We start from the raw sequence: 20,752 nt of genomic DNA, 5'->3' as shown, positions 1-20,752 counted from the left end.
AATATAAAACAAACAATTTAATAAGGTTTCAAATTAAACCCAAAAGAGTTAAAATATTTTGTGCAATGACAAAATTTGAAATTGAATTTGTCTATTTAAAATTTTTTAAAAATAATACTATTAATTTTTCATTTAAAATTCTAATTCATATGTTTTCTATAAAAAATTACTATCTTATTAAGCTTACATTAAAATTATTATCAAGTTAAAATGATTGGATAGGTTCAAAGGTTGGATTAAAATCTTAAATAAAAAAACAAACGCATTTAAATTCAACAATGGATTGAATTCTAGACTCATTAAAATACAAACACGTATACAAAATGTAAACATTAAGGATAGACAATGACCGCCCGACTGTTTCACTTCAATTTTGTCAGAATGTCCATTGAAGATGTTGGACGAAAGCCAAACCAATAAATCATAGCCACTGACTTTATTCACATAAATAAAATACAAACACAAACAAAAACGTGTAGCCGCTCTCGTGTTGTGACGATTCAAAAGAGCTCATCCCACGTACGTTCTGAATGTGAAACTAATATAAGATACCATGGTTGAAGAGCTAAGTTGTTAGTGGCAGCTTAACACATCATAAGATGGCCCTCCTATTGTTTTTCTTCTATCTTTCTCAGCTCGCTTTGGCTTATGGTTCTGCTGTCAAGTTTCTTCCAGGATTTGAAGGAACTCTTCCTTTTGAACTTGAAACCGGGTAACATAAATTTTACCCTCTTTTTGGTTGTGGAGATATATAGTTGTTTGATGGGTGTATATGTTGCTTTCTGTCAGGTATGTTGGTGTGGGTGATTCAGAAGAAGTTCAACTCTTTTACTACTTTGTGAAGTCGGAGGGGAAACCTGAAGACGACCCTCTTTTGTTTTGGTTGACTGGTGGCCCTGGCTGCTCTGCCTTCTCTGGTCTTGTTTTCGAAATTGGTAATCCCACCCATATTCCACTAAATTACATGTTCTTTGCTTAAAGAAAAAGGGACACTTCCGATTGCAAACCTAAATTTTGTGCCCCCAACGACCAGATGCTTCATATCTAAGAACCCAAGAATGAATGGAATTTTATTTGATGGACTATCTAACTGTGAAGCACAATGATTGTTCAAGTGTCAGATTTGTGTTTAAGTGTCAATGTTTTTTAAGACATGTTAAAAAAATTATAAATAAAATTAAATATCAACTAGAAATAAAATCAGACACCATCAAAATACAGTATATTCGAAATATGCTTAAACACTTGAAAAAAAAATTGTTTCTTTCCAAAATCAATAATCAACAATGACTAATTTAGGTCTAATGAAGATTTAAAAGTTAATTTCTTTTTAATTTAAAAGTTGTTTGCATGTTAACCTTTGTTTCGATGAGTAGTAATTTTACATTTATATTAATGTGTCCGAAATTTTCAAAATTATCAACAAATAACATGTATCAAATTTGTTTCTAAAGTCAGATCTTAGAGGATAAGTTGATATCCAAATAGGATCATCAAATTGAAATCAGCGTTGCAGGTCCATTGAAATTCAAGGTCGACGTGTACAATGGAAGCTTGCCTACGTTGGTTTACAACCCATACGCATGGACAAAGGTGATCAAATCATATCATCTACTCAACCAGATCGTTGTTGTTGTGGTTTTTGTTTTAAGATTACTAATAACGAAGCTTGAACAATGATGATATATTTTCAGGTGTCAAACATCGTATTTATAGATTCACCAGTAGGCACAGGTTTCTCCTATGCTAGAAACAATCGCGCTGCACAAACCGGTGACTTGAAACAAGTTCACCATCTCCATCAATTTCTTCGTAAGGTCAGCTTTCTTCGGTTCAGCGACCATTAATTTAAAGTAGATAATCAGTGTTACATGTGTATGTAAATGTAATCATTTATTTGAAATAGAAGGTCTCAAATTTGAATACAGTGGCTGATGGCTCATCCAGACTTCATTTTGAATCCAGTCTATGTTAGTGGGGACTCGTATTCTGGGATTCCAGTCCCAGTCCTTGCTCAAGAGATCTCAAATGGTAAAACCCTGACCTTAACATCTTGTAGAGATGAAGTTAGCACTTTTCATTTCCCCCTGTCATCATGCAGGAAACGAAGAAGGTATTAAACCCATAATCCATCTACAGGTTTGAGATTTGCTGCGATACTCTGCTTCTTCTGTTTAAAGAAAAAAAATGCAATCACTGATGCTTATAATTTACTCCAATGAAATAGTGTCTTATTTGTAGATTAAATGCATTCCCATTTTCTAAACTATTTTAAGATAAATTTATAGTCTATTAAGTCTGGGATCAAACAAACAACAATCGAGAATTCTTGGATATTAAATTCTTTAGTAGGAAAGAGAAATAAGAGTAGGGATGGATCCAGGGGCGCAGAGTGGTCTCCCCTTGGAATTTTCAAATTTTTAATTTTATATACAAATTATCATATATTTTAGATTTGATGCACACATTGTATAATATTCGCCCCCTTGGTCAAATTGTATTTGATATAATTGTATTAGGTTGTTCGGATTTAAAAGTTCCATCCCCTTGGAGTAAAATCCCGACTCTATCCTTGAATAAGAATAAACAAAAAAAAAAAAAAAGATGTAGGTTGAGCCGCACTAATTCAAGTTTAAAATATATTCAAACATTCTATATAAAATCTAATGTATATGTTCATTTCTTCAATTTGATAGTTCAATTCATGGGTTAGGACTGCATTGCGTCTATATACTAACAAGATTGAAATAATATGGTTTTCATAGATAGTAGTAATATTTAACATGGACATGCTTAAATCATTGGAATATACTTGACAATATTTTTTCTATATTGCTTTTAGGGATACATATTGGGTAACCCTAAAACAGTGCCTAATCTTGAAAAGAAACTTAAGATTCCATATGTTTATGGAATGGGACTAATTTCTGATGAGCTCTATGAGGTAAATTTATTAAATTCATATTTTTTCACCGCCCAAAAAACAAGATTGTTACCAAGCAATGAGTTATTGACCTTTTTTTTCAGTCATTGAAGAGAAACTGTAATGGACAATATCAAAATGTAAATCTTAATAACAAGGCGTGTTTAGCAGATATTCAATATTTGGATGAGGTATATGCATGAATTTTTTTTTTTTATAAATTTAAAAGGAACTTTTTAATGATATTGCAATTCTCAGTGTATATCAGGAATCAACAGTGCCCATATTTTGGAACCTGATTGTGGTTTGGATTCCCCCAAACCAAGAAAGACCGGTCGAAGGCGTTATCTTGATGGACACCAACTCCTTAATGATGAGCCACTTCCTCCGCTTGCTTGTCGTGTAAATGGCACATTTTCGATCATGCTCACTAGTTTTAGGCTCTCCTCTCTTGCACTTAAATTTGATTTTTTTTTTTTTAACTTATTTGTCCGCAGACTTATGCATACTACCTCTGTCGTTATTGGGCTAACGATGATAATGTCCGAAATGCTCTCCACATTAGGAAGGTATGACATCATTGGTTCAATTGATGTATCTCAACACTTTCGGCTATTTTCTTTATTTTTAAGTTGTTGTGCGTCTTTTTGTAGAATTAAAAGAAGCAACTATTGTGATTTGATGTAGGGGAGCATAGGAAAGTGGCTACGGTGCAATCATGGATTACCTTATAACAATGATGTCCCAACCAGCTTGCCGTATCATGCAAACCTCAGCGCCAAAGGCTATCGCTATTTAATATACAGGTGGGTACTTTATTTTACTAATTTCTAATGTTATATATATTACATGATTCTACCCGTTTAATTTTTAATTAATTTTTAAACAATATATTTTAATTACTATAATTACTGTTAAGTAATATTCATTATTTAAATGATTAAATATAATTAAAATATATTAATTTATATAACAATCCGAATGTTATAATAATAAATTATCAAATCATAATTAAAGTATTTTATCATATTCAATATACAATATAATTTTATTTTATATAATTAATACAAACTGACATTATTCAAAATAATATATTCCAATCATAAATAGCCTATATTAATTATTTTGTTTTCTAGGAATTATTTTAATTATTCAAATATAGTATTAATAAAAACTCATAATCATTATTAAATAATTTGTACAAATTATAAAAATTTGATATATTGCAACAATAATATATAATTAATATAATTATAAAGGTAATTAATCTATCCACTGTCGTGAAGTAAAAAAAAATTTAAGTGGATTTAAGATGATACAAAGTGTATTTTGTAATTATTTAATTATTATTTTATTATACCCTAAAACAAATGACATCAACCTAGACTTGTTTGTGAAATTTTTTCAATTCTACTAGGAGTGTATAGGATAGTTATCTTAATTATAATTATATCATTTTAGATTATATAATTGTATTATTCATAAAACTTTATATATGAAATATAAAATTACATATTTCATAAAAAATTAACATTGTTATTTAAAACTAAAATAACAGTTTTTTTAGTTTTTTTTTTTTTGGGTTAATGGAAATATAATAATTTAAATATAAATTGATTCAATGGAAAGTTTAAGTTTTTTATTTATTATTCTATAAATTCCTTTTCTTAAAATTAATTAAATTAGAATTGTTTATTATGAAGTAAATTTATTCAAACAAATATTTTAGTAAAACTAAAATTCATATCTATAAATGTGATAAAAAGCTTATAAATAATAAAAGAAATATTTAAGTGGCAAATTCAGTAATATAATGAACAATAAATACTATATTGGTCAGTTCAAAGAAAAATTCAAAGAAAAATTCAAGCTCATGCTGTAATATACATCATAGATAATTATATTTGATACAATTGAAGTATAGTTGTCTTTTTCATCTCCATGCAGTGGCGACCATGACATGGTGGTGCCGCACTTGGCAACTCAAGCATGGATAAGATTTCTGAACTATCAAATTATTGATGATTGGCGACCATGGATGGTGCAAAGCCAAGTTGCAGGGTCAGTCTACGTATCATTGAGAGTTTTTCTAATTAATTTATTTATTTGAAATTTGGATGTAAGAGAGAAGCTAATTGAGATTTGGAATGGCCAAAATGTGTAGATATACAAGGACCTATTCTAACAGGATGACGTTTGCTACAGTCAAGGTGAGGAAGTTGCTCTTCCACATATGTTTCTTTTTCTAATTCAGTCTTTCAATGAAAATTAAAGGGCAATTTGTTGATGTTCATCATCTTTATATTTACCCTCTAACTAGTTTGGTTGAATTTGTAGGGAGGAGGGCATACGGCTCCGGAGTACAAGCCTGCAGAATGTTTTGCAATGTTTACAAGGTGGATATCTGGACAGCCTTTGTGATTGAGAACACCATCATCATCATAATAGAGATGATATAGCATGCCAGAACTAAGGAATATGTAAGCTAGAATATTTGAACCATCATGCTATTTGTAATAGTAATTCGTTGCTATCTGCCTAGGTGAAACAAATCAATTAATTTTACCTAGTTCACATTGGTAAGGTTCATCATTGGTATATTAAGAAAAGCAGGGAAATAAGAGAGTTTCAAGGACTTAGGATCAAAGCAAGTTCTGCCTCAAAGACCGACAGAATCAATAGTGAACTGAAAACAACTAGTAAAAGGAAGGATTATGACATTACTCTCTGTTGAAACTAAGAACATCATAATCCATCTCCATCTAATCTCGATATACATTTTTTTTAAGACTACCAAGAAGGTAGTTAGGTGATGCAAAAGGGAGTTAAGAAATTAAAACTAAATTCATATTATTATTTAAAGAATCAGAGGTCAAACATTGAATGTAAGGCAGCAGATTTTGGACCTATAAGGTTCATTTCTTCTATAAGCAAATAAATTAAATAACTAAAAATGTTACAACCATTTCTGAGGTAAACATAAAACAAACGGCATTTTTCCTTTCTAAAGCCAACCATTGATGGATGAACTCATCAGTAGTCATAATATATATTATATATTTATAAGGCTCCAAAATATCTCACTTTCCTCGTTATGGCTTGGTTATCTAGAGGCACCGGTGAAAAAGAAAACAAAATAATTCTAATTGTGCAAGATGTTCCGATTTGTATCTCTGGAGAAGAGAAACCCGTCAGCTGTGCCTTGTATCCGCTCAAAATATACGTAAAAGATCAAGGATCCCATAAAGCAAAATTATCACTTGTCTCTTAATTCCTTTTTCGGAAGTGCATCGTATCTCCTGAATCTGAAATTGAACCTTATACCTACAACAGGTCAAAACAAACAAAAGAATATTTTATGGTTGCAGCACTTCTTTTAAATACGATCAGAAACATGATGCAATATATTGTATGTTCGTCGCAAATGTAAGACACATGATTGTTTATTAGGTCAGAAGATACACTGCCAAAGGAACAGTAAGCATTACCATGGGAGTTTCTTGAAAAGAACTTCAGAACCTCGTCAATAATTATAACCTGCAGCAGAGAGAAGAGAATGGTAGAGTAAAATAAATAATATCTCAGTGAAAGCCATATTCCACACCCACTGATAGCTGAAGGCCAAGATGATGAGTGTACCATGAAAAACAATGCAACATAAAGCCATATCATATACAAGGCATTTACCCGTTAGAAAAGTTATTACTACTTAGAACTTACAGGGAAAGAAAGATACAGGATAACAGCCCACTCATTCCAAGACAATGATGTAACCTATCAAACAAAGTTATATGCCATTAAATTTCCACAAATAAGAAAAAAGAAAGTAGAAATACACTCGATATCAAGTCAAATAGCAGATAGAGGAATCAACTTACAGAGAATAGTGTAGATAGTGGGGGAACATACAGAATTAGTATGTGAAGAAGCATGGTTAGGATTATTGAAGCAACCAGCCACAAATTACTCCAAGGAGGAATAACCCTAAAATTAAATATAGTTGGGAAAATTAGTGCAAAATGTTTCCTTTTTTTCCTTTTAGTATTTTGGTCAAATAATAGTGAAGGAAACACTATACTTACAGAAGTGATTGGTTTTCACTGAGGTTATTCAACGCATTAAACATCTCAACAACAACAAGCACAGTCATGGCCACAGTCGATGGATGCCGATCCTCAAAGATACTGCATGGATAAGTTGTCTCCCTTGTCGGGCATGTATCAAAATTCATCTACAACAAATGAATTTTATCAGGTATTTCGAAAGAAATATATGAAGACAAACAAAGCTAGAAGAGAGATTTTGAAGCCTATGATCATAAATCTAAAAGCTAAAAGTGAAGAGTAATTCTTTTTTTTTTTTTTCCCACGAAGTAAGTGGTTTGATTTTTTATGTTGAAATTTAAGATACAAAAATGTAATTGGGGAACAAGTTCAAAAAATCCCACAGACCAAATTACTCTTTAATTATGATAGTCCATGCGTTAAAACAAAGAAGTCTCAAAAGATACATTCACTAAAACAATTTTGCTAGCCAATCTAACTGCAATCATTATTGAATGGCTTATCCTACACAATTCGTAATTAAAAAAATTGGAGATAAATCAAAATTGCACCCTGGCCAATAACAAGGAAGAAACAGCTACCTCTTCATATTTCTCAAACACATTCTCAAGGGCACACATTCATTAACATCAAAACTCCAACCAGAAGACATCTCCAACCCTAGGAACTTGGAACTCATTTTTCACATTAGTAAACAAAAAAGAAAATAGAAACTTACCAATTCAGTATATGGTAGTTTAGGACCAGTTTCTGAATAAATGAACCACCATATGAACCCCGCAACAGTTGCAAGGCCAACATAAGCTGCATCAGCCAGGAATAAAAATCATTACTAATGAAAATTTTACAAAATAAAAAATTAAGTCTATCCAAATGATGTAAGAGACTGATAACAAAACTTGGAACTTAATTGTTAAAAAATACGTGAAGGAAGCAAAGCAAAATGATATTGTAGATTGAAAGTCCCTCAGAAGATGCCCAAAAGTGAAACAAAGCATTCCAAATTATTAGAATATATAAAATTAGAAGTACAGCATTTATATGCACCTCCAATCACCAAATATCGAAAGAACAGCCAGCCAGAGACCACTGCTTCACTTACCTGCACAACCAAGTTAAGTAAAGTGATTGACCTGAATTGAAACAAAAAATTAGTTATCTACAAATGTATCATATTAGAAAATTAAAATAGAAAGATAAATCTGTAATTTTATCACACAATATGCCTAACTATCAAAAAGAACTTTTAAAAACCAAAATAAGAAAAAGTTAATAAAACCAATCCAATCTTATATTTATGTTTTTTTTTTAAAAAAACACTTTAGTTTCAGTAAAATTTCTAAATATTTGGCTCTTCTTTACATGTTTTCTTCTTAAACATAATCTTGATTGGTGAAATAAGATAATGAAAATAATAAATGCAGTACTTTGCGAGGTTTGGCCTTCATCACATCAGAGTCCGGCTTATTGAATCCAATGGCAGTTGCAGGCAATCCATCAGTAACTAAGTTGACCCATAGCAGCTGGACCTGGACATTGTTTAAAAGAAAAAATCAAAAGTATCATTTATTTAGGACTGCCAAAATAAGACAATGAAAACCTTAGAAAGGTTATCAAAAATCTTAGAAAGTAATGAAAATATCATGTAAATGATATGAACAAGAAGGCCCAGATCAGGATATATTCTATTGGACAGATAAGATGTAAATATCTTATCATTGTCATTATTTAATCAATATGATGAAAAGTACTCAAAACAAAATGTAGTTTCTTTTTCCTCCCCTCATTTAAAGATATGAGATGCTAAATTTAAAGTATAATTCTTAAATCAACATGCTCACAGGAGCAAGGGTATCAGGTATTCCTAGCACAGCTGCCACGAAAATACAAACTACTTCTCCAATATTTGAAGAGATCATGTATCTGATGAACTGCTTTGTGTTGTTGTATATAGCTCTTCCTTCAGCAACAGCCTGCCCAAATTGAAAAGACAACAATTTTTACATCCTTTATATGAAGGTATGCATGTACTTTAGAACAGAAAAAATAAAAAGAATACAAATATATCATGAAGAATATGGAACAAACTTTAACTAACATACCGCCACAATGGTAGCAAAATTGTCATCAGCTAAAACCATATCTGAAGCACTCTGTAATTGAAAGAATAAAGATAATGAGAATGAAGAAAACCAAAGAGCATTACTCTTCAAATAACATCAAAGTGAACATATATCAAACAAAATGAGAACATCAGGGCGAAAAGGATTATGGTTTTAAAAGCCAGTAATGTAGAAAGTAGATATCATTGTGTCATTAGAATGCATAGTTGTTTTTATGTTGGTTACACAATTTTATAAAATTGTGATTTTAGACATCCTACCACTAAAAGTGAAAATGAACATATGAGAGCAAATAAACCGGAGAGAGGCAAATTATGCAAACCTTTGCAACAGCTGTTCCAGATCCCATGGCAATTCCAATATCTGCTTTCTTAAGTGCAGGTGCATCATTGACACCATCACCAGTCATTGCAACCTAATAAAAGTTACTATTGTTACAAATTATTGGAGAAATAAGCAGAGCGTATCAATAAAGTGAATAAAATAACAGCAAAGTCAATAGCAATAGGAAATAAATAAATCATGCTGCAATTTATAACCAGAAAACGTTATATATGAAACCTACAACTTCATTCTGATTTTGTAAGGCCTCAACTAGCATTCTTTTATGAGAAGGCTCAACCCTGTAAATTTAGAGAAATGAATATCAACAGAATGAATATTTTACATAGGAGAAGATAACTAAAACATTAAGCCTTTGCTTGGTAGGGTGGAAAGGAAATTGGAAAGCTGGAAAATATAAATTTTCTTTCCATAGATGTAATTGGTATGAAAGATGGAAACCTGGAAAGAAATTTACTTTTTCTTTCCGTTCATTGCTTGGTAGAGTTGAAAAATGAAAGGAAAGAAAATAAAACATTTGAAAAATGCATATTTTTAAACTAATATACACATCTTTCATTTTCTCTCCTCTCATCATTCCAATTTGGAAGGATTGATTTTTATACATTAGAATGGAAAATGATCATCCCAACTATTTTCTTTCCTCTCACTTTTCTTCTCTACCTAGCACACTCATAATTTATTCTTTTTCCACTTCTCCACTCCTCCCATCCTTCCACTTTTCACCCAACCAAGCACACCCCAAGAGCTGAGAGGATAACAAGACCTATAACATCTAGAAAGATACACTGCATAAATCAAACCATTAATACCTGGTGAGGAGTGCCATACGTTGCAATGCCATTGTTTGCTGCGTTCCTGGAAGCTCTTCAAACTCAGCAGCAGTGTACGAATGCCCAACATAATCTACTAAGTGATCAAAAGCACCTATCTTCCGACAAACAGATTCGGCTGTGGACTGAAATTTTATTTGAAATTACATGTGCAAGTGACAGCAAGAAAAGAAAATAGACATTTGCAAGAACCAGGCGATACAATGCCAATATACCTTATTATCTCCAGTAACAACAATAACACGTATACCGGCAGTCATGCATGAAATCATAGCATTCCTCACTTCCTCTCGTGGTGGATCAAGCATGCCAACCTTTTAGAAAGGATGAATAGTAAAAAGAAAATATATCAGGAATTTGAATAGCCAATTAGTTAATTACAACGATCACATAAAAGCAGATTCAAGTATTCTATCATGAAAAGATAGCATACCAACCCAATAAAGGTAAGATCTTTCTCATCATCAAAGGAGAGTGTCTGTTGACCCATGGGCATTATCTTCAATGCTAAAGCCAAACATCTCAATGTTTCTTTTCCTGCAAAACTGAACAATGAGGAAACACGGCGTAAATCAAAGCTGAACCAGAAGATATTGATTGGTAAGATGCAAAACTTCAAATGACAACTTGATCTAGAAAATAAAGCAGCAGACAGTAATTCCACAAGTTAATCAAAACACCAAAAACTTTTACTACCCTGAAAAACAAGAGCTAACATGTATTGTCATCAAATCTGACATATGATTTGGCCTTCTTGTAGCATAAGTTTTCATAAACGTCACAGATAATAACCAATTTTTTGTCATTTTATAACTCAGATACGAGTGTCTATGCATATGTGGCAGTCAGTTCAACTATTCAATAACACTCTGCCATGCAAGAAACGAGGTGCATTTTAGTTTGCTTTCTTCATATCCACGCATTTTGGACTAGAGATGTCAATGTGCACAACAATCACATTCTATTCACATTGCATTAAACTGCAGACAACAGTCAATTTTTTTTTATCACAGGAACTCGGATTTTGTCAGGCACCTCCATACTCCTCTCTTTCAACTCTATGAGTAAATCCCTAATGGCTAATGCTAGTGGCATCTGATGCATAGTAAATTAAGAATAACCAGAAAGTGGGAAGGGCATAAACAAAAAGTTAATGAATATCTGGAAACAAAATGAAATCTAACCTGTTGAATCTTGAGTCCAGCTCAGCCCGAAGCGTAGCATCAATTGGAATGGTGGAGCCATCATTATTGCAGAGGATATTTGTACACCTAGAGATGATACTCTCGGGAGCACCTTTAGAGAACATAATTTCCATCTGCTTATGGTTACAAAGGACACTCATCATTTTACGATCCCGGGAAAATTCCAAAACAGAAACCTGCAAGGGACAAATAAGCAATTAATCAAAGAGCAGCCATCATCATGGTAAATTTAGGACAACTTTCAAGTGGAAAATAATAAATCTACAAAATTTATCAATCAATCAAGTAGCAACAAGCAGAACCAGAAAATATCCAGAACATGCATCCAGAAAAACAAAAACAGGACACTTTTTCCCCTAAAGTGCTTAAACATGAGAAACTGTTCTCATCCAGAGAAATTCATATCAGATTGTCCTTATGCAAACAATTGGACTCAAATCCCACAAACATGAAAAACCTATCATAAGAAAACAAAATATGAATCCAAACCTTTTTAAATTGGTTTTCCCAATAGTGATTACAGTAGGAAGCTCGCTTATGCTTGCTCAGCATGTTCAAAGCAGAAGGCATAGAATCAAAGCCAGGAAGCCCAACCTGAAAGAATCAGTGAGATAAATAAGTTACACTGAAAATGAATAATCACAAAACATTATATAAACAGAAAGAGGAGTTAAAAAAAAAATACTAGCAGTGGCTTGTTTTGATGTCTCATACAGGCAACAGGTCACACGCATAATATGCATGCAAAGAAGGTGGCAGAATATGAAAGGAACTGCATCTAGCTGGCCAGTAGAACAAAGTATACAAACCTTTTCCGCCAACACCCGTAGAGCTACTTCAGTTGACTCTCCAATTTTTTCATAGTTTCCCTTGTCTGGATTATACTGTAAGAGAGACTCATTGCATAGAGCTGAGCACATTGCTATGTGAAGAAGACAAGGTAACTGAGCAGGGAATTCTAGCTGCAAAACAAAAATGTTGTATAGATGAAGTGCAGAATGGAACAATCCTAAATGATCCAGAAGTAAGAAACTATTATGCACGCATCTAGTTTCATTTGCCAAAATAGTTGTTCCCAAACAATATATTCTGAGTGTATATCTAGAATAGATAAGCACAATCACCAATCATTGCATCTAATGAATATAGTGAGGCATCTATCAATTTATGCGATGGGATTCAAGCCATATCCAAGTCTTGTACAGAGCATTCAAACTTATTTTGTGTGGTCAGTTTCCAACATAGGTGAAAACCATGGGGTACACCCAGGCAGTCCAAATTATGGGCCAACCTAGCAATGATGAGGATGATGATGATGAACAAGAGGGACCGTATTTATTATTTTAAGTATATGGCAGCTTCCATAATCGACAAATAAATACCTGAACCCCCGTGTTATCAAATATAAAACCTTCTGGAGCATATGTTGTCCCACTGACACCAAATTCAGCAACTTCAGGACCATTTTTTATGGAGTGGACCACACATATCTGAGATAAAGGAGAATGCAGAAAGAAATATCATTCTGTTAGGTACTAAAATAATAGTAAAGCTTTGATTATATAGAAGCCATAAGTGCAGGTTCCCTTTAACCAGCTTCAATGAAGCTAAAGTTTCTATAATTATTTTATGTTATAATAAAATTCAAAAATTAACAACAATTAGGGACCGTGTCTTGGTGCACTTATCCATTGCTTTCTTCCATAATGTTTGCAACATGCAAACCAAACCAAAATTTCACCATCAACAACAGTGGAAGCAACAGCTTAGAAACAAAAGAAGCAATAAGATAAATGACTAAACAAATCAAGAAGAAAACTAATTTTGGAGGTAAGATATAAAACTCTCAGTGAGTAAGTTTCTAGTACAATTACCTTTGAAACTGACATCATATTTGTTGTCAGAGTTCCTGTTTTGTCACTGCAAATCACTGTAGTGCAGCCTAAAGTTTCAACTGAAGGCAAGGATCGAACAATAGCATTTAGTCGAGCCATTCGTTTCGTTCCGAGAGCCAAACACCTAGAAAAAGTGAAAAACACCACAAAGCAGCCAAAAAGAAATGCAAGTTTATATCAATCCCTCATAGAAATGAAAAAAATTGGATTTTAGTACTAGTACTCATTAGTGCGAGTCTATAAATAACATGTGATGAAAAATTCATCAGATATTTGAGGAATATACAAAATACTTTCAGATAATTGATAGCACCAATCAACATAAGCTTACAACTACCAATGAAATGTAAGATTGAGATACACTTTTAGATTCTTCAGTTATTTCAGCTATTTGAGGCACACAAAATTATACGACAAGGGACTTTCTAAATTCTTATGTCATATCTTCAGCCCTCGACTGATTTTTGTGGTTCTGGAGGATCCAGCTACAAGAGAAACCAGGAACTGAGAGCTTTTAGCCCTCTGACTCTTTGGTTTTAATAATGCTGGTTCTAAGAATGAGTGTTTGCCCTTCTCTGACCCTTATTGCCCTCAACTATACACAATCATCTCATAGGCATTTTAATCTCCCATTCAGTTTCAAAGCATAAGTCCAAAGCAGCATATTTATATTTAACAGATATCATAATGATTTTGAGATATTTATACAAGAAAAGAAGATTAAACACTCACGTTGTTACAACAGCAGGAAGCCCTTCAGGAATTGCTGCAACTGCAAGTGCAACTGCAATCTATGGAGGCAGAACCAAGTAATTGAAAGTTAAAAAATGTAAGGAAATATGTCTGATATGGAAATCAAACACCAAGTAGAACAAATAGAGTTAATTATCATGCTATTACCTTAAAGTAATGAATTGCACCACGCAAGAATCCACCATGAGCAGGGTCACGGAAATGACCAATATTTACAATCCACACCAGTACACAAATTCCTGCAATAACCTAAAAGTACACCAATATTTAAAAATACATACCATAGTAGGTTATCATATCTACCTGATGTCTATTGAAGCTTAAAGAGATGATTCACATTCACCTTGGCCAAGAAGGTACCAAATTCATCCAATTTCTTTTTCAAGGGTGTTGCTTCCTGCAACCAGTTTTAGACAAGAAAAATTAGAATAAATACATACTGCTCATCAATGTAAAACCATAATTTAAATCAGTCTTGGATGAAAGTTATAACAAGACATTTAATATTCCAATAGAGATGAATTTTACAGGTTTGGAAAAACAAAAATAGAAGCCTCAGCACTAAACTGAAAAGCAAGATAGCCAGTCTGACAGCTATTATCTATTTTGTATTGTTTATTAACAGCATCTTGCATCATAATTTTTTAATCCTCATGAAATATGAACAAGTTTGAAACTTGGGAAGCAATTTTGTAAAGAAGTTAATATTAGCACAGATATAACAGAGAAAAATGCTGACAGAACATCATTCCCCCAGGAGAAAGATATTTAGGCAAAACATACTAGTTAAAAATTTGAAAATGTACATACATCATCCGTTCGCAACATTGAATCACGAATGCTGCCCATAGCAGTGTTTGCACCAACTCCGATAACAACAGCTCTTGCCCTGCCAGCAACCACAACAGTACCCTGGCAATCCAAAAATGTCAAGATATGTTGTCAATAACATGGAAAAGCAAGGAGTTTTTACCAAGGCTGTAGTTGGTAACTTGCAAAAGAAAGAAAACTTAACATCTCAAATCTGATTCAACAACTGATCAAATTTATACATAAAAACTATTGACTGAAGATTTAAGAAATAAAAAACATGTCAGCCTATAATCTCACCATATTTCACTTCCAAACGAATTATAGACCATCTGTTAAAATTTTATATAATTTCCACCCAAAACTAGAAAAAAGAAGACAAAAAATCTAAAAGCTTGAAACTGAAAGCACGCCCGAGCATCCAACAGATTAATTTGAATGCAGTAGTCAGATGACCTAAAAGGCTCAGTACAAACTCATATATAACATGGTAGTTGTATTCAGCTAAGGAAGTAGAAATAGCATAGGTAGTTTGCCTTTGCAAGAAGGAATAACCCTAAAGCACATATGTGCTCCATCAGCATTTTTACCATGCAATCAATTAGATGAATATGTTCAGATCACCAAATTCATGATCCAGAAAATCTTAAAAAGATGAAAAAGGTGAAATATTCCTTGCCAACACTAATCCAAATTATGGTACATTATGCACCACATTTGGACTCTACTCAATCAAAAACTAATTTTAGCAGTGAAACCATGACTTTCCGTTTCTTACATGCATAAGTAACTTATCATGCACAGTTATGAAGTGCAAAATAATTTTGAAGTCTTACTGAGAAAAGAATATTTGTCTTGTCTTGATATACAGCATTTGTTGCTATGGTAGACTCAAGGTCTTTTTCTACGGAGCTGCTCTCACCTACCAACACAGAGAATCCTCAGCTGAATTGGACCATGTGCACGCAGAAAACATTAAAAGAGATAACAAGATATCGAACAAAAACCAGAAGGTCATTAGCAGTAAACCAAGTATGGAAGGGTAAAAAAAATGTCTACTGGACTCACACCTAAGGCTACAAGGAAAAACTATAAGCACGGTCTGGTACATGAATATTCTGGGAAGTAATCCCTTCTCATTTTGTGGCTTAAGAACCACTTCGAATATGATGCAACAAAAGCAAATAGTCCAATTTCCTGGAAAACACAAAGAAACACAAGAAGCAAACAAAGAACATGCATTTGTCTACTCGAAAACAGAAACGACTTCAGAACTCAAATGTTTTCCCCAATGAACCAAGAAAATAATCAAACATTAATCAATGGCTCTATCTATGCAACAAAGGCTAAAACCATATAAGGGCTTCCAAAAGTAGACACTGCCAGATTTTGTCAATCATTCTAAGGCCTATTAAAACTATTGTAATTCTGCTTCCAGCATGATGAAATAAGTAAAATCTGAAAGTTATTTGAACTCAACTACAAATTAAGTATTTGGCACAAAAAAGCATCACCCAAGTCTTCTTCTGATCATCACCAGAATCTAAAAGGATTCTCCTTGAAACCAAACTTCAAATAGTCAAAGGTTTAAACACAATATTCAACAAATGGCACAATCAATAAACCTGGTTATCTAGCTTGAAAATGAGAAAGTTAAAAATCGAAGGTCTGACTCCAAAGGTGATCATAAAAATCACCACTCAGAGAAACCTTATTGCAAGCATCTCTCTAGGTCATGTGCTCTCTAAAATAGCAACCCAAATTCCAATATTCTCTCAATTCATTAGATAGTCCAGAAGGGGCACCTCACTTGGTAAACTAGAAGCCATGATACAACAATACAGAATAATGGTTTGTACCTGTAAGAATTGCTTGATCAACACGTAACTGACCACTTAACATCTCAATCATTCTCATATCAGCAGGAATTTTGCATCCCACTATTCAATTTGTAGAAGGCAAGAAAAACAACAGCTCTGTTAGTTCAAAAACATTTAGTGACAACTGATTTTAAAATTAAGAATACCTAACAATCTTACCACTAACTTCTACTATGTCTCCTGGAACTAACTCTGTTGCAGGAAGTATTGAGAAACAACCTGCAATAGCCACTTAGAATGTCAAAATGAATCCAACTAACATTTCAGTCAAGTCTATTTGAATCCAGAAACACAATCGGTTATGAAAATCATTATCCAAACATACAAGAAAAATTTTGGAAAAAAACAATACAAGCAAACTGAAAAATAAAAAAGCAAACAATTTATCTGCATTAACTATTGTAATATAAAAATATCATTTAACAACAAACTAAACACTGCCTCATCATACCACCACGTTAAAACCATAACGTAAAGGATGTGATTATATCATTATTTGATTTACCATTGCGCAGCACGGTTGCAATATCAGCTTGGTAGGCACGTAACTCCTACAATAAAAATAAATAAACAAAAGAGGAATACAAAATATCAAATGAGTCTTTGTTGTGTGTGAAAAGACCAAGGGACCAATGAATTATCTCCTTTAATATCATCCTAAGATGGTGGATACTAGCTACATGCTTCGAGGTGATCAATAAATTGGAAAGATCCAGAGATATCCCAGGTCAGAGAGAGACTTCTATTGCCTTTATGGGGTCATACTTTCACTCTCTTTCTCCAGCTCTCATGTACTGACCATAGGTTCATTGCCCCAGCTTTTGCAGGCTTCGTTTATATAGAACAAATTTATGTACTGGACTCGGATTGAGATCCAAACATACCTCAAGCGCCTTTTCAGCATTTGTTTCTGTAATGACTCCTACTGCAGCATTGGCAGCTAATATCATAAGGATAACCTGTGGGTTAAACAAACAAACATATTATTTAAAGCGATAAATGTAGACCAAGCATTAAGATGCCTCCAGATCTACAATACAAAACAGATTCCGCTATTAGCAGACAACAGAAGAGTAAGAAAGTTGGAAATCAATACAAGCACCAATAAATAAGTTAGGCAACAAATATGGAAGATTTAAGGTTCATATTTCCTTGGACAAGTGAGAGACTTCATATAACAAACTAGAACAGTATAATCAGAGTTGCCAATCTCAAAGCCACCTAACCATATTTTCCATTTAACAGATTGCATGGCTAAACTAGACACATTTTATTAATTTACAGGTTATATACCTAACTTCATGAATCCATGTTCAAATGAATTTACTGCAAGTCATAGAATTTTCCCCTCTTTCCCCAAAAGCTAAGAAATCTCGCAATCAGTGCTTCCACTAAATAAATATACATTAAACATTCTGTAAGCCAATTTGTACGTTGGTCCAAATGAAACCATGCTTTGAGCATCAATCATATTGCCACCTTAGAAAATACGCTTTAGTCAAACTTGACCACTAGACTGAATGCTCCGCTTAACAATCTCTTGACAAAGACTCATCATTTTTTCTGTTCAACAACTTAAAAATTATTTAAAAATGCATATGAATTATTTTGGAAAATTATTCAAAGAAATAAGTTTGTCAAATCCAAGCATGGTCATCTTACAGAAGGCTCCAAGAATGCAATTAAACCAGTCTCTCCGTTAATCAGAGCCAAAAGAAACGAAACAAGCGCTGCAGCAATCAATATCTTAACAAGCAAATCATCAAATTGCTTGAAAACCAATTTCCAAAAGGGAGTCCCTGTGTTCAGTAATGTGAAATAATAATAATTAGCAGACTTTAACATGATGTATGCTGAGATAGTTCAGGAGCACAAAAGGTATTGAGAGAGCATCACTTAACATCCACCATTCAACAAGAAATTCAATTTTGAATACTTTGATCACTAACTGGCAGCAAGAGAAATAATTCATGGGCTTGGCAAATCCCAGACCCCAGGCTTCCTCTTGACAATACTACTTTTACTAAAGACTAACTGCTCTTATGATTCACTAAGGAGCAAAATGCAAAATTGCTAGAAATAAATTATTGAAGCAAAAACACACAAAATATAGCCCTAGTAATAGGCTCAACCTCCAGCAAACAGATTTTTTAGCCACAGGCCCACAGCAAGCGTCATCTTTTTTCCAAGCAACAACCAATGAGAAGATCATCATGATTTCACAAGACAGTCATATTTTTAAGCTAATTCTGAAAGGGGAAAAGCCTCCCCAAAACCCCACATATATGTCAAATGGCTTTCAATAAAACATAATTTTCTTAAGTTTGAGTTAAATTCAATTAAAAATAGGCAGACCTCAAAATCGATGCTTGATGAAGAAAAAGTTGACTGAAATATAAAGAAGCTCATTAGACTAGCTAAACTGTTACAGTTAAAGTAAATGCACTGCATCAACTACAACCAACCAAAAAGTCCACAAAAATACAGAGGAGCTGACTAACATTATCCACATGTTATAGTTCAAATAAATGTTATAACAACAACCGAATACAAACACAACAAGGTGCAGAAATGTATTTGTGAAAGCAATTTGAAAAAATAAAACAGAAAATGAGACGGTGTTCTGAAGGTACGTACTTTCTTCTTCAGGAAGCACTGGAGATGATAAAACGAGCATGCGAATAAAGGAAAAAAACAATATTACAAGAGGGAAGAGAATGAAGATCAAATTTCACAATATTAAAGAATCATAATCATGATCAAATCGGTGGATTAAAATATTGCAAGCTTAAGGAAGATGAATAGCCATAAGGAAACGTCCATCATGGATCATGACAGAGCCTCAAATAATGCCTACATTTACATATTGACAATTCCACATGAAAAATAAGTAAAAGTTTTATTTATAAAATAACTTACCGTTTTTACCATAAAGCCTTGCATGTTGTGAAACCTGGAATTGCAAAAACGAAATCCGATTTTAGAAAAAATTGGCCAATGCAATTAGTATTTAAATATAATAACTTATAATATAAATGAACTAAAATTGAACTCCAAGTCCGATCAGGAAAAAAGAATAAAAACTCACCTGAAAATCAGTCAGACCTTTCGACGAGTCTACTCCGAAGAAATCCAAAACCTAACCACAAAGAAACAAGTTAATTCAAATTCTTATAGCAAGTAGAAGAAATTTTATTTGAATGAAAAATTTAGAGAAGTGGAAATGTGAAGTACCTCGGAAACAGATCTAGCGTAGGCGTCCTCCATTGAGGATCGGAGATGAAAGGCTTGCCGGTGTTTTTTGCGATTGGGCTCGTCCGTTTCTTTTCTTCGCTCTATAGAAATTGAAAAAACAACTGCTTCGCTTCGGCTCGGGCGCTCGAGATTTACGCTTTTTTCTGCTCTCCGTTGTAGTAGAATAGAAGTAAACCTCTCCTAATAGCCAAAATCAATAACTCTCCTACTGCCTAGTATTAATCTAATTAATTAGCATTGGGATTATTATCTGATTTCGCGGGTTCGGTTTCGATTCGGGTCACCGAATTTTAATTTGCGCATAGTTACGTTGAGGGTACGTTTGTTTGCCGGTAAAATATTTTTTGGAAAATAATTTTTAAAAATTGATTTATTTTTTTAAAAAATAATTTACTAAAAATATTTTCTGGTGTCTGGATGAAACTGTGTAAAATATTTTCTGTTGTTTGGCGATTCTTGAAAATATTTTCCGTAAAAGTTATTTTACATATATTAATAAATTTATATACATATTAATAAATTTTTATATTTTAAATTATTTTTACATATATTGTAATGATTTATTTATAAATAAATTAAATTAAATATATAATAATACTCAATTATTAAGCTACAATATTAACCTTCATAAATTGAAAACAACCAAAGTCGATAAATTATTTGTAATTG

At 33.0% G+C, this 20,752-nt stretch overlaps 2 protein-coding genes across 3 annotated transcripts; one reads left to right on the top strand and one right to left on the bottom strand.

Moving 5' to 3' along the window:
• The first annotated feature begins 427 nt into the window (after nt 1-427).
• Nucleotides 428-5,570, top strand: LOC108452773 (serine carboxypeptidase-like 2). Its single transcript, XM_017750566.2, has 14 exons — nt 428-712; nt 790-935; nt 1,517-1,593; nt 1,695-1,817; nt 1,929-2,031; nt 2,102-2,139; nt 2,843-2,944; nt 3,028-3,114; nt 3,182-3,325; nt 3,421-3,492; nt 3,611-3,729; nt 4,871-4,984; nt 5,088-5,133; nt 5,261-5,570. Exons 1-14 carry the CDS (start codon nt 600-602, stop codon nt 5,342-5,344), a joined length of 1,368 nt encoding a protein of 455 aa, XP_017606055.2. The 5' UTR covers nt 428-599; the 3' UTR covers nt 5,345-5,570.
• A 178-nt stretch (nt 5,571-5,748) lies between these two features.
• On the bottom strand, nt 5,749-20,327 carry LOC108452771 (calcium-transporting ATPase 3, endoplasmic reticulum-type). Of its 2 annotated transcripts, XM_017750563.2 has the most exons (34): nt 20,063-20,327; nt 19,917-19,967; nt 19,748-19,781; nt 19,466-19,483; nt 18,491-18,627; nt 17,713-17,787; nt 17,334-17,379; nt 16,988-17,047; nt 16,808-16,888; nt 15,785-15,870; nt 14,949-15,050; nt 14,482-14,535; nt 14,286-14,387; nt 14,118-14,176; nt 13,365-13,509; nt 12,873-12,980; nt 12,300-12,452; nt 11,980-12,084; nt 11,470-11,666; nt 10,719-10,830; nt 10,501-10,599; nt 10,265-10,410; nt 9,676-9,733; nt 9,433-9,525; nt 9,090-9,140; nt 8,829-8,960; nt 8,415-8,516; nt 8,035-8,089; nt 7,706-7,791; nt 7,006-7,154; nt 6,802-6,907; nt 6,644-6,697; nt 6,412-6,460; nt 5,749-6,247 (listed from the first exon to the last, which is right to left on the bottom strand). In XM_017750563.2, the coding sequence occupies exons 1-34, from the start codon at nt 20,093-20,095 to the stop codon at nt 6,180-6,182; spliced, it is 3,006 nt and encodes a 1,001-aa protein (XP_017606052.1). In that variant the 5' UTR covers nt 20,096-20,327; the 3' UTR covers nt 5,749-6,179. The 2 variants fall into 2 exon arrangements, with proteins under 2 accessions (XP_017606052.1, XP_017606053.1); XM_017750564.2 differs by lacking the exon at nt 19,466-19,483.
• Between the last annotated feature and the right edge of the window lie 425 nt (nt 20,328-20,752).

The sequence above is a fragment of the Gossypium arboreum genome, chromosome 5, assembly GCF_025698485.1.
Source record: "Gossypium arboreum isolate Shixiya-1 chromosome 5, ASM2569848v2, whole genome shotgun sequence".
In the NCBI taxonomy this organism is placed as follows: Eukaryota; Viridiplantae; Streptophyta; class Magnoliopsida; order Malvales; family Malvaceae; genus Gossypium; species Gossypium arboreum.
The sequence above is the reverse complement of the archived record's forward strand: the minus strand, read 5'-3'. Positions and strand labels throughout refer to the sequence as shown.

Bases quoted from the DNA above. Each gene is read 5' to 3' on its own strand.
- LOC108452771 (XM_017750563.2), bottom strand. From the start codon at position 20,095: ATGGAGGACGCCTACGCTAGATCTGTTTCCGAG. The intron at 9,526-9,675 runs GTAGGTTTCATA...AACTTTTATTAG, and splicing joins TACAAAATCAGAATGAAGTT to GTTGCAATGACTGGTGATGG. The intron at 6,248-6,411 runs GTAATGCTTACT...GACCTGTTGTAG, and splicing joins CTTTTCAAGAAACTCCCATG to GTATAAGGTTCAATTTCAGA.
- LOC108452773 (XM_017750566.2), top strand. From the start codon at position 600: ATGGCCCTCCTATTGTTTTTCTTCTATCTTTCTCAGCTCGCTTTGGCT. The intron at 1,594-1,694 runs GTGATCAAATCA...ATATATTTTCAG, and splicing joins ACCCATACGCATGGACAAAG to GTGTCAAACATCGTATTTAT. The intron at 2,032-2,101 runs GTAAAACCCTGA...GTCATCATGCAG, and splicing joins TGCTCAAGAGATCTCAAATG to GAAACGAAGAAGGTATTAAA.